Source organism: Equus caballus, chromosome 1, assembly GCF_041296265.1.
Source record: "Equus caballus isolate H_3958 breed thoroughbred chromosome 1, TB-T2T, whole genome shotgun sequence".
Classification (NCBI taxonomy): Eukaryota; Metazoa; Chordata; class Mammalia; order Perissodactyla; family Equidae; genus Equus; species Equus caballus.
Genome location: NC_091684.1, coordinates 147,182,391 through 147,196,295, shown reverse-complemented (window position 1 = coordinate 147,196,295; position 13,905 = coordinate 147,182,391). Strand labels below are relative to the sequence as shown.

At 34.2% G+C, this 13,905-nt stretch overlaps 1 protein-coding gene across 17 annotated transcripts in view; it reads left to right on the top strand.

Moving 5' to 3' along the window:
• Positions 1–13,905, top strand: part of TCF12 (transcription factor 12) — a 351,415-nt gene that overhangs the window by 237,468 nt on the left and 100,042 nt on the right. For all 17 annotated transcript variants that reach the window (XM_023616749.2, XM_070236010.1, XM_070236006.1 and 14 more), the window contains one exon: positions 7,268–7,332. In XM_023616749.2, coding sequence (XP_023472517.1) covers positions 7,268–7,332 — 65 coding nt within the window. The remainder of the gene's footprint in view (positions 1–7,267; positions 7,333–13,905) is intronic.

The window sequence follows — 13,905 nt, the reverse complement described above, 5'->3', positions numbered from 1 at the left end:
GTCTACCTCACCCTCTCATATTGAATCCTGCATTGTAATGTTCTCTCTGGGCATTCTAATGGCCAAAAGGCAAACTGTTTTATATAAACCTTCTCATCCTTGTCTATTTGTTTATATTTAATATGTGATCTGATTTTATGGGGCAGGGTAGAAAGCAGCGAAGAGTAGCTAGATTGGTGAATGTTTGCATCGTGGACTACTTCATCTCGGGTTTTAGTCTCAAAGAGTCATTTCTAAAGCCTATTCAAATGCCTGGGTCTGACTGTGCTCTTGTCAAGGATAATGAGATACTTTATCAGTGCCTTAGCAATTCTACAGGAATTATTGATTGGGAAGGTGCTTACAGTTCTGATGCCTGTCACAGGAAGTTGGTGCAGAGTTAAGATGGAATAAGTGATAAGATAACGGCTGGGTTAGAAAAGTGATTACAACTGGGAACTTGCTAATCACTGACCTCTATAGGGATCCTCTGGTTTATCACTAATCTCACTCACACTTGGCATTTTCCTATGCTGCTGCCTCATCATTCATAGCTGTGTGAGTAACTTGGCAAGGAGTGAACAAGAGGAGGGCACAGAGGTCCAGCAGCTGTGCTTGTTGGCACTAGATATTTAAATATCTTCAATGTAGCCAGCAGTGTGCTTGGCACAAATGTTAGCCAATAATACTTAAACAAATTGTTTTGAAGAAAATAGGCATGCATTTATGTTAAAACCCTCTCTCTCTTTTCTTTCCTTTTAAAAAAAAAAATGTTAGTTTGAGATCCTTTTTAGATTTTTTTCTGTAAGTTTGAGCAGATCGCTACCAAAATGAATTCTATAATTCTAATAGTTAGCATTCCCTAGTTTCTTTCGGACAGAATCTCCAAGTACTTTATAAGCATTAATTAAACGGTGCAGGCCTGTGTGAGGTACATGTTATTAAGTTGATTTTCCTAAATGAGTGAGTGGGGCCATTGATGTTAAGTGACTGGTAACTTGCCCAGTTCAGTCAGTGAGAGAGAAACAAGAGCCAAGAGATGAATCCAGTAATCAGAATTCCTAGGTCTCTACTCTAATATACCCAACGGCATTACAGATTTCCCCACTTCGTAGGATAGTATTTTATGTTTCTTCAAGTGGTTAGTGTGATTGAAATTGTATGAAACTTTTTGTAGTGTTCACCCACAAAACAAGAGGAAAATCTTCATGGGCAAAGAGGTTAGGTGAATAATGAGTTTTCAGATACCCAGGGGGAAGGAATATAGTCTGCTCATAAAACTGTGGTCAAATTCAGATTGGTGTCCAAATATTTAGATTTGCTTGTTTAAGGATTTCATGTTATTTCTCTGAAAACTAAATATGCAAAAGCTCTCATGATTTATATATTGAAATATTTCATTTTGAAACATAATAATGTTGATCTAGGTAACTTTTGAAACATCTGGGAATTCTTTTTCTAGGTTAAGCCTTTATCTTTTAAGAAAAACCAGTCTAATGCTACTCATTTAAAATATAGCACATGAAGTTTTTTATTTAATAGATGGTGAATTTGAATTTCTGAGTGCACATCAGTATGCCTTAGAAAAATGAATGTTGAAATAATATTGGCTTTCAGATATATAGGGAAACTATTTGTTCCAATTTGTGCTGTTACTCATGAAATCCACGATTATTTCTTGCGTAGTATCTATTCATTGAAATTAGTAAACTTTAGTTTGCTAGAAATTCTCAAGTATTCACCAGACTGCAGAAATGAAAACTTGAGCCAGCTATGTCTTTCATAACATCTTCGTCTCTAGCCATATCCTCATAAAAACATTGAAGTCATAGGAAAAGAGCACATGCAGCCAGGAGGGTATTATTGGGCAGGTTTTGCCAGCCAGTAGATTGAGATCTACAGGAAATCTTGAAAATTTACTGTCGTATCTCACAGCTGTTATCAGCTTCCTTCAGTCACTCCTTGGTATTAACAGGATTTTTAGTGGGAAGAAGAATACAACTAGCAGTGGTACCAGCAGTATAAGCGCCTTTCACAGTGCCTTGTACATATTAGCTAATCCTCAAATGCTAGTTTCTGTCCCCATAGCCACAGCAATCTCAAGACTTTGAGAGTGAAGGAAAGAATGTGGAAGAGTCCTAGACTACTGTGCGCTTTAAGGAAGATTCAGCAAAACAGCTGGAGAGTTCTTGAGCCAAAGTTGGTCAACAAAGAAATGCCATATATCCCAGGAAGGGGTGTGCTTTGGTTTTCCTGCCATACTCTGTTGAAGCATGTTGGAAGCAAGTGGGCCTCAGTGCAAAAGCAAATGTGGACTTCAGAGCACAGCAAGCTGGATCCCTCAGTTAATTACATTCCCTGAAGTAGGAGTTCTGCAAGGTGCATTCTTATGGCTGCCACAGCAATTTTTTTAAAAAATTGTTTTAAACATATACATACAAGCAAATCCCTGCATTGTCCACACAAAACAATCTCTCAGGATTCCTCTTATCTTGTCCAACTTGTTCATTTTTACAGATTAGGAAACAGGCCCAGAAAGACAAGATCAGAATAAATATTTTTCTAACAGGCCCTTGAAGCAAGAGTAAAATCATCATGTGCCCTTGGTGAGAACTGAAAAGAAGAGCAATTATTTGTGAGTGAAACTAACGTAATCGTAATTGACCATGTTCTAGTTATATCCAGAGCCAACCTTTGGAGTAGATGGGTTCTGCTGCCAGTCATTTTTTAGATGATTTGTCATCAGCCCCTCTTTTGAGCAGGAATAGCTTTCATGTCCAGTGCCAAATCACTTGATTGGTAGAGGCTGCTTGGAGGGCTAAATAGAGAAAAATTCTTATGCTATATTTGGGCTCCACCAAATGTCTATGTATATAATCAGAATATGGGAATTGTGTCCTAAACCTTCCACAGGAAAACAGTGCAGTACAATATGCTGTTAAGAATTTGATGTCAGGTAGCCCTGCATTCTACTTCTTTTGGCTACTTATATGAGGATTTAATGGTATCTACCTGAGTGGGTTAGAAGAATTAAAGCCACCATTAGCTTTCATCTGGATTATTTCAGTAGTCTTCTAATTGGTCTACCTGCTTCCACACTTGTTCCCCTAGTTTATTCTTCACACAGCCGCCATGATGATACTCTGAAGATGTAGACCATCTTTTCAATAAACAGTACTGAAGTCAATAGAATGTCCTATGGAAAGAACACATACCTTGGGGCTGGCCCCGTGGCTGAGTGGTTAAGTTCGCGCGCTCCGCTGCAAGCGGCCCAGTGTTTCGTCGGTTCGAATCCTGGGTGCGGACATGGCACTGCTCGTCAGACCACGCTGAGGCAGCGTCCCACATGCCACAACTAGAGGAACCCACAACGAAGAATACACAACTATGTACCAGGGGGCTTTGGGGGGAAAAAGGAAAAAATAAAATCTTAAAAAAAAAAAAAAAAAAAAAAAAAAAAAAAAAAAAAAAAAAAAGAACACATACCTTGACACCCTACCAACATGCCAAAAAAACAAATTCAGATTTAAATGTGAAAGGTAAACAGTAAAGTTTTTAGAAGAAAACATAGAAAAATAGATGTGTAACCTTGGAATAGGCAGAGATTTCTTAAACAGTACACCAAACAGTACACCAAACATGCTAACTTAGGAGAAAATGGACAAATTGGCCTATGTTAAAATGAAAATTTTCTGTTTATCACAAGACACCATTAAGAGAATGAAAAGGCAACCTACATAAAATATTTACATACATACAGTAAAAGGTCTTGTAACAAAAATATGTAAAGAATGCCTTCAACTCAACAAGTAAATAGCAGACAATCCAATAGGAAAAAAGTGAGCAAAGAACTTGAATGGCCATTTCACTATAAAATACTCAAATGTCCAATAAACATGAACTCATTGTGATTCACCTGTAGTAACTTGGGTGCTAAAAATGTCTATTAAGTCTTCCATTGCATTAATAAATTCACAACAAAGGAGCTAATTGTTCCACAAATCTCTTTACTAATAAGACTAGCTGGAATATTATATAATTTTCTGCAAAGTTTCTATTTTACTGTTGGAAATTCTATTTTCTGAGAGTTCTTCCTTTTAACAAACTAAAGTGATGCATCTCTTTACTCTTGTCCTTTGTTCCTAGGTCTCTTCACTGGGACCAGACAGTATGGTCTGCTCCTCCTTGGCATGATAGCTTTGCAAGTGTTAAAAAGCACAGAAACCACACTTCTCCCAGAGCCTTTCTTCTCCAGGCTAACATCTCAGTTCTTTTAGCTCAGCCGGTTTCCAGATCCCTCATCATCCCTCCCCTTTGGCTTGTTAGCATTATTCTTAAAATGTGGGTGATACAAAATGGAAAGCAATCGTCAGTGGACCTTTTGTGGTGAGACTCTTTAAGTTCAAAGTAGTACTACAGTGGGTGGGAGTAGGACTAGGTAGACTCTAAGGTCCCACTGAAAACTGTTCCTGTGATCCTGGGAAAGGTCGTTTGGTCTCATTTGGTAATTCTTATTACTCAGAAATTCTGTGGGGTCCTTTAATTCACCTGCCCTTCAAAGAGTTACCAAAATTGGACTTTAGTTTTACCCTACTTAAAATCTGAACCCTTACAACCAGTCTTTTCCAAATTGGGTGTAGCACATTCCACCTACTTAAATGACCTGCCAAGAGGATTGCTGTCATTTCAGCTCTTTCTTTCCCTCCCCCAGGGGCAGGCATGCCCTCAGTTCTTAAGATGGAATAAGTGTTAGCAATTTCTAGTCATAGTCTTCCTACCCCTCTTTTCTGGGGCAAGTACGCAACATAAACTCAGATAGGCTAAGGTAACGTGATTAATCAAAGATAAAATTTAAAGTAATTTTTTTAGGAAATGAAATCCTACATTTATGTTTAGAAAAATCACTTGTCTAAGGACAGGATAGGGTGACTTGGTTTAACAAGTGGCTCAAGTTAAAAAGAAGAAAGAAAAAAAGATCTAATTTGTACACACAAGGTAGTATAACTGTTTAAAAAGCCAAGTTTTTATTTGTCAGACACCTGAGATAAAATAGAGACTTATATGATTCATTTTAATTCATGAAAATAGTTCTTGTGAAAAATAATTTTGGAAGAATTAAAGATGAACATCTTATAAATCTCAGACTGAATAAGCATTATTATATTTAAAGAGTACCCAAACTTCTAAGTCCCTAGGAAATAATTAGTTCCTAATAAATGAAAGGTTAAATAAAAAGGTATTTATATTTCAAAATCTCATTTGAATAGGTTTAGTATGATTTTAAAAACAAGTTATCAACATTCTATTTCACAAGAAACTTATGAATGTACTTTTTAATGTTTTTAGCTTTTAGCTTATGTTAAATTAGTTTTCATTCTCTCTGATTTGAATATCTTTTGTGAAAGGAAGAAGTTTAGAAATTTTAATAGGCACAGAAAAGTAAGCTTCTAAACTTCCCATTTTCTTAAACAGTCTATCTAATGGGTAGCGTCCACACAGATAATTATGTTAAGATTGTATTTGAAAGCTGTACTTTATTAAAAACAGAGCTAATAGTGATCTCTTACTTTGTTCCCTTTTCATCTCAACAATTAAAAATATAACAGACCTTAAGTTGTTACTTAGCTTCAAGTCTTTCCTGGTTGTTTGAAATAATGTTCTAGGAAGAGGAATTTGCAAGGTAGAAGGGGCTTAGTGAGAATTTCAACCAATAAGTTGATACTAATGGTAAATGACAAGGCATTGGTATAAGTCTTTTTTGTTAACTTTATGGTATTTGTTTAAAATGTTAATATAGTCTCCCAGTTCTGTCCTGCCAAGTATATGAGACATGATTTCTTTTTAAAGGCAACATTTTCTTAAAATTAAAGACACATACTGAGAATGTTTTTAATATCTCATAAACTTGTTTAATTTATTTTATTAATAAAGTCATGCCTCCAAATCATAGCTGTTCTTTATTTTTTCCCAGTAATCTTTCTGCCAGTCATTCTGAGTTGACATTTCCCTTCAGTCCCTGCCATCTTCTTGGTCAAGCAATATTTCTGATCCATTTTGATGAGGCATGGGGAGGAGTGTGTGTCAGAATTGCAAATGTCCAATTCTTTAATGGTTTTGTGAGGTCAGATTCCAAGAACAGAAGAGTAGAATCCAAAACCTCAAGATGTCACCTTGATTCTTAACAAGCAGTCTTACTTATAAAATATCTTTAAAGAGTTATGAGTTTTTTCATTTTTATTTCATATGTATATTTTGCAAATTAAAATTCTTTCTGTAGAACTTACTACTTTATGGTAAGAATGTGTGGCAGATAGACCACAGTAATTAACCTGTTGTCATAAATCTCCTTTTTTTGTGTTGGTATTACTTCACCTAAAGTATGTGCTTCATCATGATAGCTAATAAGTGCTTCTTCAGACATATGTTATAATATCCTGAAGGGCTCAGAAATTATAAAGTTGACAGTGTGCATCCTTTAATTTAGCAGTTCCATTTCTATCCTGCAGAAATTGTTATGTGCATGTTCATGGATATTTGTTTCAGTACTCTTCATGATAAAAAAAAAAGTAGAAATAATCTATTTTTCAGTAGGGGAATGGATCAACTGTGGTTTTATTTGTATAATGGGACATCTTATACCAGTAAAAATGAATGAACTGGGTGTCTATTAACATATCTCAAAAACATAATATTGCATGAAAATGCAGATTTCAAAAGGATAAATACCATGTAATCCAGTCTGTTTAAATGTATTAAACACAAACAGTAATGTGTGTTGTTTGAGTACGTGAATGTATATTGAAAGATTCAACATATACATGAGAGTCATATACACTAATTTTATGATAATAGTTACCTTGGGTCTGGGGTGAAATTTGAGCTATATCTATACTGTTTTTTAATTTCTGAGAAAGACAGAGAGGGAGAAATGTTCAATCTGAAGCAAGTACGGGAAAACATTCTGACTAGTGGGTATATGGATCATACTGTTAGCTATACAGATATCCATTCTTTTCCATTCTTTTGAATATTTTTTCACTGTTTCACATTGAAAAGAAAGTATTTAATAAAATACATGCTATTTTATGTAGGAAGTCAGATTTTGACTGTTAAACTGATAGAATGATAGTAAGCTTTTAAAATCTTGTTTATTGGATTTTTATCTTCTTGTAATTTGATCTCTGTAGTTCCAAACCCCAATATAATTACCATAGATGGTCTAGAAGTTAAGTGATTATCTGTCAATAGATAAGGATTTTTATGTAAAGTTATTTTCTTTGTTTTACAGGAAAAACGTCAGAGAGGGGCTCATTTTCCCTGTACAGCAGAGATACAGGATTACCAGGCTGTCAAGTAAGTTTAATAAATAAAAAGCAGTGAGATAATTTTTCTAACACACAAATATAGGCTTTAATGAGGTAGAAATTTATCTAATTTATTTCACCATTATTTGTGTCTTTAATTTATGACTAAATGGTGAGGTTTAGCAATTAAACATATTTTCTTTTCTTCTGCTCCCTCTGATTAAAATGATTTGCCTTCCCCGGTTCACCAGACTGTCTTTCTCTATCATCAAAGATTTTCATAACTCACCTCCATTTTAACTGGAAGCAAAGTAAGTTGTCTTCCTATCCTGTTCTAAAATCCTTATCATTTCTAAAAATGATCTTTACGTATCTCCTCATAAAAGAGAGTGTCCAATATGTTACATGAAGAACATAGAATTGCTCTGTGTAGCTTGACTATCCTATAATGTTAAACTTATTAACATTGGAAGTATTTTCATTTCAATCCTATATCTAACCAATTTTTTAGGCTTCCTATGGTCTCTGACTTGGAAACTTTGTTTCACTTCTTCCATATTCTTTAGCATATCGTGTTTCTACTAATAGCCATCTTCTCTGCTTTTTTCCCCATATCTTTAGACTGAGAATCCAGAACACTCAGATAACCTGCAGATTCCTGTCTGAATCAAGCCAAAAAGAACAGAAAGGAAAGGGAAAATATATTAAATTTGTTTTCTGCTGTGTGCATGGCTTTCATGAAGCCCATCCTAATTTCAGACAAGGGCATGTGAGCCAATTTTAACTGTCATACTAACAATATTATTTCATTTAATTCATATCCCATAATTGTGTCAGTCAGAGTCAGAAGACCTTGGTTCAAATTCCATCTCTTCAGGTTACTGACCTGTGGTCCTAATACAAGTCATTTAACCTTAAATCCTATCTCGCATTGATTTCCTCATTTGAGAGACAGAGTTAGCGATTTTTGCTTCTCTGAAGGTTAAACTCCATGTACTTGTGAAAGCATTTTACTAAATAAATGCACATTTAAAAAAAATTTTCAATTCATATAGCCCACAAACCAAAAGCTATTTTGAGTCCTCAATATTATTTTTAAGAGATCAAAGTTTGAGAGCCAGTCGTCTAATGTTAACACAACTTCGAAACTTGAGAAAAAAAAACTCTCGTAAGCTCTTTGAAACTACAGCTGCATCTAATAAATTATAGTTAATGCTTATATTAATGAGTTTTCACTTACCTTTTCTAATACTTCCTTGGCAAAGGTATTGCTATTTAATTAAAATCAATGGTAGGCTCTATTTATATAATTCTCCAATTTTGCAAAGATGAATGTCAATAATTTTTACCAAGTATTAATATGTGTTTATACCAGAGTTAATTCTCATATCAAAAAACATTCATTTTAAACCTAGATGCATAGCACTCTAATAACAATTGCTACCATTTACTGAGCGCTAACTGAGCCAGGCACTGAATTAAACATGATCACATTTAATCCTTTTAACACCCATTTTGTGGATTAGAAAATGTGTGTTCTTCAGAGATAAGTAATTTGCTCAAGGCCATACATCTAGCAAGTGGTAAACCTTCTAAACTCATGTTTAATGTTTTTAACTATGATGTAACTATACTGTAGCATAAGAATCCCTCAGATGCCTAGTCTGTTCGTAGTCTTTCTCCCTCCCATTTTAATTTGTTTCATTGAGGAGGAGGACTTCATATATATATATATATGTGTATATATATATATATATATATATATATATATATAGTTTTGTTTTGTTTTGAGGGAGATTAGCCCTGAGCTAACATCTGCTCTCAGTCCTCTTTTTTTTTGCTGAGGAAGTCTGGCTCTGAGCTAACATCTGTGTCCATCTTCCTCCATTTTATGTGGGGTGCCCCCCACAACATGGCTTGATAAGCGGTGCATAGGTCTGCACCCAAGATCTGAACTGGCAAACCCCAGGCTGCTGAAGTGGAGCATGCAAACTTAACTGTTAGGCAACTGGGCCAGCCCCAGGAATTTATATTTTTAACAAGTATCCAAGGTAATTCTAATTCACATGGACTGGAGATTATGCTTCGAGAAACCAAATTCCTCTGAACACACCAAATATAAACATATATGGAGTATAAAAAGAGAAGAAACTATAAAATCACTGTTTAACAAATGTTTATAACATGTTGGGGAGATCAGGCAGGCCTATGGAAAAGAGACCAAGGTTACTAGAATGTAGGAAATGTGAAATAACAGTACTGCTATATACAAGAAGATTTAAAGGTATTCAAGTGAAAGAAAGATTTGTTTTTGAAGAATTCACAGAAGCAATGTGTGAGCCCCAGAGAGAAAGCCCAAAATTCAGCACGGAAGAGAGATTATACTGCAAGAAGGAAAAATAGCATCAGTGAAGACAGGAGGACTCTTAAAACAAGTAGAAGGATTCCTTACTGTGAAAGAACAGTGACTTTGCTTTTTATTCTTGTTACCTTTGACTGTGCTGCAGTTGTAGGAGAAATTATGATGGATGGCACTAGCTGATTTGAGGCCTAGGTAGTAAACTCTGGAAATTCAAGAGTTAAAAAGATGTGTCACTCCCATTCAAAGAAAAACTTGTATTCCAAACAATATTTATTATAATGAGTCAGAAAAGGAAAAAATACACTGAAATAACTAATTGGTTGCCGGTTTTGTCTTACCTATTCACAAGTGACATAAAACTCTTAACCAGACAATGATAACAGAAAGAAATATAAACAGTACTACAAAATTATATCCAAAGTCTAGTTTGAAACCATTTTTCTTCAACAGAATCCCCCAACGAACATTAACTCTGCTATTAATGTACATAAAATGCTGCTGACATACTGCAAAATTCAGGCTAATTTAATAATGCCTGATAGGCCTTACTTCATGTTAAGATGATGTAATAATACGTTGCTAAATGATTCACCTCATATTACCTTCACGGCAATCGCATAACTGATGAGCCATTGAAAGGAAACTGGTGTAGCAGTATTACTGGAAACATTGATAGATCATTCTGCAATTGAATTTTTTTTTATTGAGTCAACGCAGAGCATAGAAGCCAACATCTTTATTAACAGTAGGTATAATACTTTAAAAATGCAACCATGAAGTGAAAAATCCTTTTATGATAACAGTTTCTCATTGATACCTCTTAAACAAGTATTTATTCAAGTAATTTGTATAAATTTTTCTCAAAGTGTTCAAACCTAGGAGAGGCAGGGTCATGTCTTTTTCCAAAGAGATTTAAGTTTCATCAGAGTTCGGCTATTATACCCTTGAGAAAATGAAGTTAACTTTAAAAACTCAGTGAACAGTTATTTGGAAATTTACCCATACTATTTGCTTCTTTACCATCCTCTTTTTCCATTATAGCCATTCTCATTATATACCGAAATTTAATAATGATAAAATGATAAAGAGTCAATACATCAAAAAGATACAACAGTGATATATGTGTATACACCTAATAACAGAGCTTCAAAATAAATGCAGCAAAACTTGATAGAAGTAAAGAGATAAATAAACAAATTTACAATCGTACTAAGATTTGAATACCTCTCTCTCAGCAATTGACAGAAAAACTAGAGAAAAACTTAGTAAAGATATAGAACTAAGTGAACTATCAATTACCTTGACCTAATTGGTATTTATAAAATTCTATTCCCAACAACTGAAAAATATAAATTCCTTTCAAGTACACATTACCTTCAACAGGTTTGAACCATATGCTGATCCATAAAACTAGTGTCAATAAATTGAAAAGGTTTGAAATCACGCAGAGTGTATTCTCTGACTACAAAAGAATTAAAAGTCAGTGAGATACCTAGAAAAACACCAAATATTTGGAAATTAAACAACCCATATCTAACTAGCCCATGGTGTTTTAAAAAGAAATCACAAGGGAATTTTAGAAAGTATTTCTAACTGAATTATAATGAAATGTGATATAATAAAATTTGTTGATGCAGCCGAAACAGTGCCTAGAAGAAAAGATAGAACTTTAAATGCTTGTATTTGAAAAGATCTATAGTGCGTGACCTGAAGTTCTGCCCTAAGAAGCTAGAAAAAGTAGCACAAAATAAGTAGAAAGGAGGAAATAATACAAATGAGAGCCAAATCAATGTAATATTCTATAAATAAGAGAAAAAACCTAAGCTAAAATCTGTATTTGAAAAGACCCATAAAATTGATAACTCCTAGCTAGACCAATTAAGACAAAGGGAGACAGAGAATGAGGGGAAAGAACACAAATTACCAAAATCTGGAATAGAAGAGAAGTTATCACTGTAAATACATTAAAAAGATAAGGAAATATTGTAAAAGACTTAATTCAGTAAATGTGACAGGCTGGGTGAAATAAACAAATTTCTTGAAAAAATACCAAAAGGAGACAAGATAAAACAGAAAGTCTGAATAGTCCTATATCTATTAATGAAAGTAAATTCATCTCAAAAACTTTCCCACAAAAAAAACTTGAGGGTCATGTGGTTTCATTGGTGAATTCTTTCAAATGCTTAGGGAAAAAATAACACCAATCTTATACAAGCTGTTTTAGAAAATAGAGGAGGTGGGGTCACTTTGCAGCTCATTTTATGAGGTGAGCAATACCCTAATACTCAAACCACACATGTGGTTTGTACCAGAAATGAAAGTTTGGCTTAATGTTTGAAAATCAATAAATTTAAATGCAACACATTAACAGAATTAAGGAGAAAAAAAATATAGTCAGTTCCATAAATATAGAAAAGGTATTTGACAAAATCAAATACTCTTAATATGACCTCTCAACCAATTAATCATAGAAAGCATCTTCCTCAGTTTGATAAAAGACATGCATAAAGGATCTATAGTTAACGGCATACTTAATTGTGAAAGACGAAATGGTTTCCCCTAATATTAGAAACAAGGTAAGAATTTCCACTCATCACTTGAATTTTATGTCATGGCCAGTGTAATAAGGCAAGAAAAAATAAAGACATAAAAATTGGAAAGGAATCAATTAAGCTGAATTGGCAGAAGACATGTTTGTGTACATGGGAAATCCTAAGGAATCATCAACTTCTAGAACTAATCAAAACTTCTAGAACTAATAAGTACTTGTAGCTATGTCACAGGATACAAAGCCAACCTAAAAACTCCATTGTATTTCAGTACACTGGCAATGAACAATTAGAAAATGAAATTAATAAAACAGTACTATTTTTTTCATTTTTTATTGCAGTAACATTGGATTATAACATTATATAGCTTTCAGATGTACATTGTGATATATTTCGAATTCTGTGTCGATTACATCATGTTCACCACTCAAAAACTAATTATAATCCATCACCACACACAATTGCCTAATCCCCCCTTTTGCCCTCCCCCATCCCGCCTTCCCCTATGGTAACCACCAGTCTCTGTTGCTGTGTGTAAAACAGTACTATTTATAGTCACATCAAAATGCATAAAATATTGAGGGATAAATTTAACAAAAGATTGTGAGACTTCAACAATGAAAACTGTAAAATATTGCTGAGAGAAATCAAAGATATAAATAGAGATATACGCGATGTTCATGAATTGGAAGACTCAGTATCATTTAGATGTTAGTTCCACTGGGCTATAGATTTATTGCAGTCTCAACCAGAATTTCAGCAGGCTCTTTATAGACATTGAGAAGATTATTTAAAAGCTCATTTGAAAAGGTGCAGAATTCAAAAGAGCCAAAACAATCTTGAAAAAGAAGAAAGGAGGAAGAACTTATTTTACCTGACCTCAAGACTTGACATAAAGCAATACTAATCAAGATAGTTTGGTATTCATATAAAGATTTAACAAATATATCATGGGGCAGAATAGAGTCCAGAAATGGACCCATACCAGTAAAACAAATGATGTTCGATAAGAGCACCCCAGCAATTCAGTAACATATGGTGCTGGAACAACTGTCTATCAATATGAAAACAAAAGGAACTTCAGCTCTTACCCTTACATCAAACACAAACATAAATTTGAGATAGATCATGGATTTAAAGATGAAAGCTAAAATAATAAAGCTGCTAGGGGGAAAAAATTAGATGAATATCTTTGCCGCTTTAGGAAGAACAAAAATTTCTTGTGGAAGATATAGAAAGCATAAAACATGAAAGAAAATTGATTCATTGAACTTAATCAGGATTAAAAACACCATCAAGAAAATGAAGAGAGAAGCCATAGACCAGGGGAAGGTATTGGCAACACATATATCTGACAAGGGACTCATACATAGAATATATAATGATTCCTGACAACTCAGTAATAAAAAAAACCAAGCATCCCAATTTTTTAAAAATGGGCAGAACACTTGAGCAGACATTTCACAAAAGAAGATACATAAATGGGCAGTCAGCATATTAAAACATGCTCCACATTATTAGCTATCAGGCACATGAGAATTGAAAAAACAGTGACATACCAGTATACCTACCAGAATAGCTGAAATTGAAAAGATGATACATTGCTAGTGGGACTGTGAAATAGTACAATGACTTTAAAAAAGTGTTTGGCAGTTTCTTATGAAGTTAAGGACTCAACACTTTTACTCCCATGTATGTATCCAAGAGAAGT